This window comes from Sinocyclocheilus grahami, unplaced genomic scaffold, assembly GCF_001515645.1.
Source record: "Sinocyclocheilus grahami isolate Dianchi unplaced genomic scaffold, SAMN03320097.WGS_v1.1 scaffold1053.1, whole genome shotgun sequence".
Taxonomy (NCBI): Eukaryota; Metazoa; Chordata; class Actinopteri; order Cypriniformes; family Cyprinidae; genus Sinocyclocheilus; species Sinocyclocheilus grahami.
The window spans coordinates 671826-674318 of NW_015506232.1; the positions used below are offsets into that span (position 1 = coordinate 671826).

Sequence of the window (2493 nt, forward strand, 5' to 3'; positions counted from 1 at the left end):
TTGCATCTCTGAAATAAGTTATGCTTAAAATATTTTTTACATAAATATGCATATATTTAACATGACTTTCTGAGGTTGATGATCAAAAATGCTTCATATATTATATTTGACCTATGGATGTAAAGTGATGTGTCTCTCTTGTGTAAGTGTATGTTGTATAAGTGAATCTGCAGATGGATCTGCTGACACTCACGTATGGATCGTCCTCCTCACACTGTTCATTCGGAGCGCTGGGATCCGGCGTCAGCAGCAGCTGCTGGATCGAGCCCTGCACACACACACACACACACACACACACACACACACACCAGTTCAGCTCTGCTCAGAATCAGAATCACACATCAGTCTATTCTCCACAGGTTCTGATCTGATCATGAATGGTCAGCATCAGCTCTTGACCTTTGACCTCTGTGCATGTAAAGGCTGAGCTCAGTGTTTTCTCAGAGCTCTAACGAGCTGAAGTCCTGATTAACACAGGCGTGGCTGCAAACATTCTTGTGCAACACATCCAGAGGAAACGCACCTGTTTTCCATTCACTGGAGCTACAGCAAATGCTGCTGATGTGTGGGAAAAAAACTGAGAGAGAGAGAGAGAGAGAGAAAGAAAGACCAACCATAATCATCTAACTATCTATATCTATCTATCTTATTTTATTTTATGTCTGAGGTAGGTTTGCAAACTATACCTTTGTAGATGTATGAAAATAAAATATTTAAGACCATTTCTAATTAAAGTGACTTAAACCTGAAGACTGTTAGTAAAAGCAGAAGAGCTGGGGAAGCAGCTGGATTCTCTGGGTGTGTTCAGAGCCTCTGTGTTTCAGTTAGTCGCTGGAGCGACAGCAAATACTGCTGATGTGTGGGAAAAAAACTGAGAGAGAGAGAGAGAGAGAGAGAGAGAGAGAGAGAGAAAGAAAGAAAGAAAGACACCAACAAGACCAACCATAATCATATAACTATCTATCTTATTTTATGTCTGAGGTAGGTTTGCAAACTATACCTGTGTAGATGTATTGTGCAACACATCCAGAGGAAACGCACCTGTTTTCCATTCACTGGAGCTACAGCAAATGCTGCTGATGTGAGAGAGAGAGAGAGAGAGAGAGAGAGAGAGAGAGAAAGAAAGAAAGAAAGACACCAACAAGACCAACCATAATCATATAACTATCTATCTTATTTTATGTCTGAGGTAGGTTTGCAAACTATACCTTTGTAGATGTATGAAAATAAAATATTTAAGACCATTTCTAATTAAAGTGACTTAAACCTGAAGACTGTTAGTAAAAGCAGAAGAGCTGGGGAAGCAGCTGGATTCTCTGGGTGTGTTCAGAGCCTCTGTGTTTCAGTTAGTCATGTTGATTAGCCGGTGTTTCCCGCCAGACTGACTCAGCTAGCCGCTATGCTAACCGTCAGTCTGAACATCTGATTACTGCTGTGTACAGCCTCAGAAACAGGAGAGCGGAGGAAACGTTCCCATGATTATCAGCACAAAGCAGGAGGATCCAATTCCAGTGATAAGAAGAGAATCCATCGTTCTGAAAATAAGGAGTTTCTGAGTCACTGATATTTCTGTTCCAATCCAGCGTCTGCGTCACCAGCTCTTACACAACACACGGTGAAGAGGATTTCATCCAGAACGTCTGGGAAAACGTCTAACACTTTATGATCTTACAGTCTTCTCAAAGAGTGACCTTAGTTCAATGCATTGTGATTAAAATATTATTTATTATAGGGTACAACGGGGCTAAAGGCGTCTTTGATATTATTTTCATCTAAACCACTAGATGGCAGAAAAACGTGGCGTATCACTTTCCAAAACATCCGCTTTTCAAGATGCATGTGTATATTTGTCTGATCCTTGACGCGATCACGTACAACGGGGCTAAAGGCACCCCGGGGTAAAAAGGCACTCGCTGCAGTTCAAAGTTGATTCTGTGCTTACCTGATCTAATATTTTATGTTTTTAAAAATGTTGTAGATTTAAGTAGCAAAAGAGAATCTGTAAAATTAATGCATACATTTTGAGACAAAGGTCATCTTTATGATTTTCAGTTTTGTTTAAGATAATTAAAGCAACAGTTTTTAAATAACGAAAGAATATGTAAAAGTATGGTATTTGGGGTAAAAAGCACCCCTGCTGTTGGGGCTAAAGGCGCACAGTAATTAACATGATAATTAATAGATGGCTGACTTTTCCATTTGTTGACATGACATGGTTAGATTCAGATGGTAAATATCATATTATGTTGGGTGTCCATATTAGAGATAATCACCATTTTTAGAATTAAACCATCATATTTAAAAACATGATATTAATCATATCATATAATAAAATATAATTTGTTGTTACTACTGTAAATATATATTCAATTATTATGGGATCTCCTTCAATACTTTCAGAATATTTACTTATTAAAATCATTTTGTTTCTGTATTTTAAAATATATTTTTTATATTAACATATTTTAATGACAGTATATTTATTGAACAAAA

General features: G+C 37.6%; 1 protein-coding gene across 1 annotated transcript in view; it reads right to left on the minus strand.

Moving 5' to 3' along the window:
- LOC107566168 (collagen alpha-1(XV) chain-like) overlaps positions 1-2493 on the minus strand; it is a 56643-nt gene that overhangs the window by 43990 nt on the left and 10160 nt on the right. The window contains exon 4 of the mRNA XM_016251546.1: positions 194-268. Coding sequence (XP_016107032.1) covers positions 194-268 — 75 coding nt within the window. The remainder of the gene's footprint in view (positions 1-193; positions 269-2493) is intronic.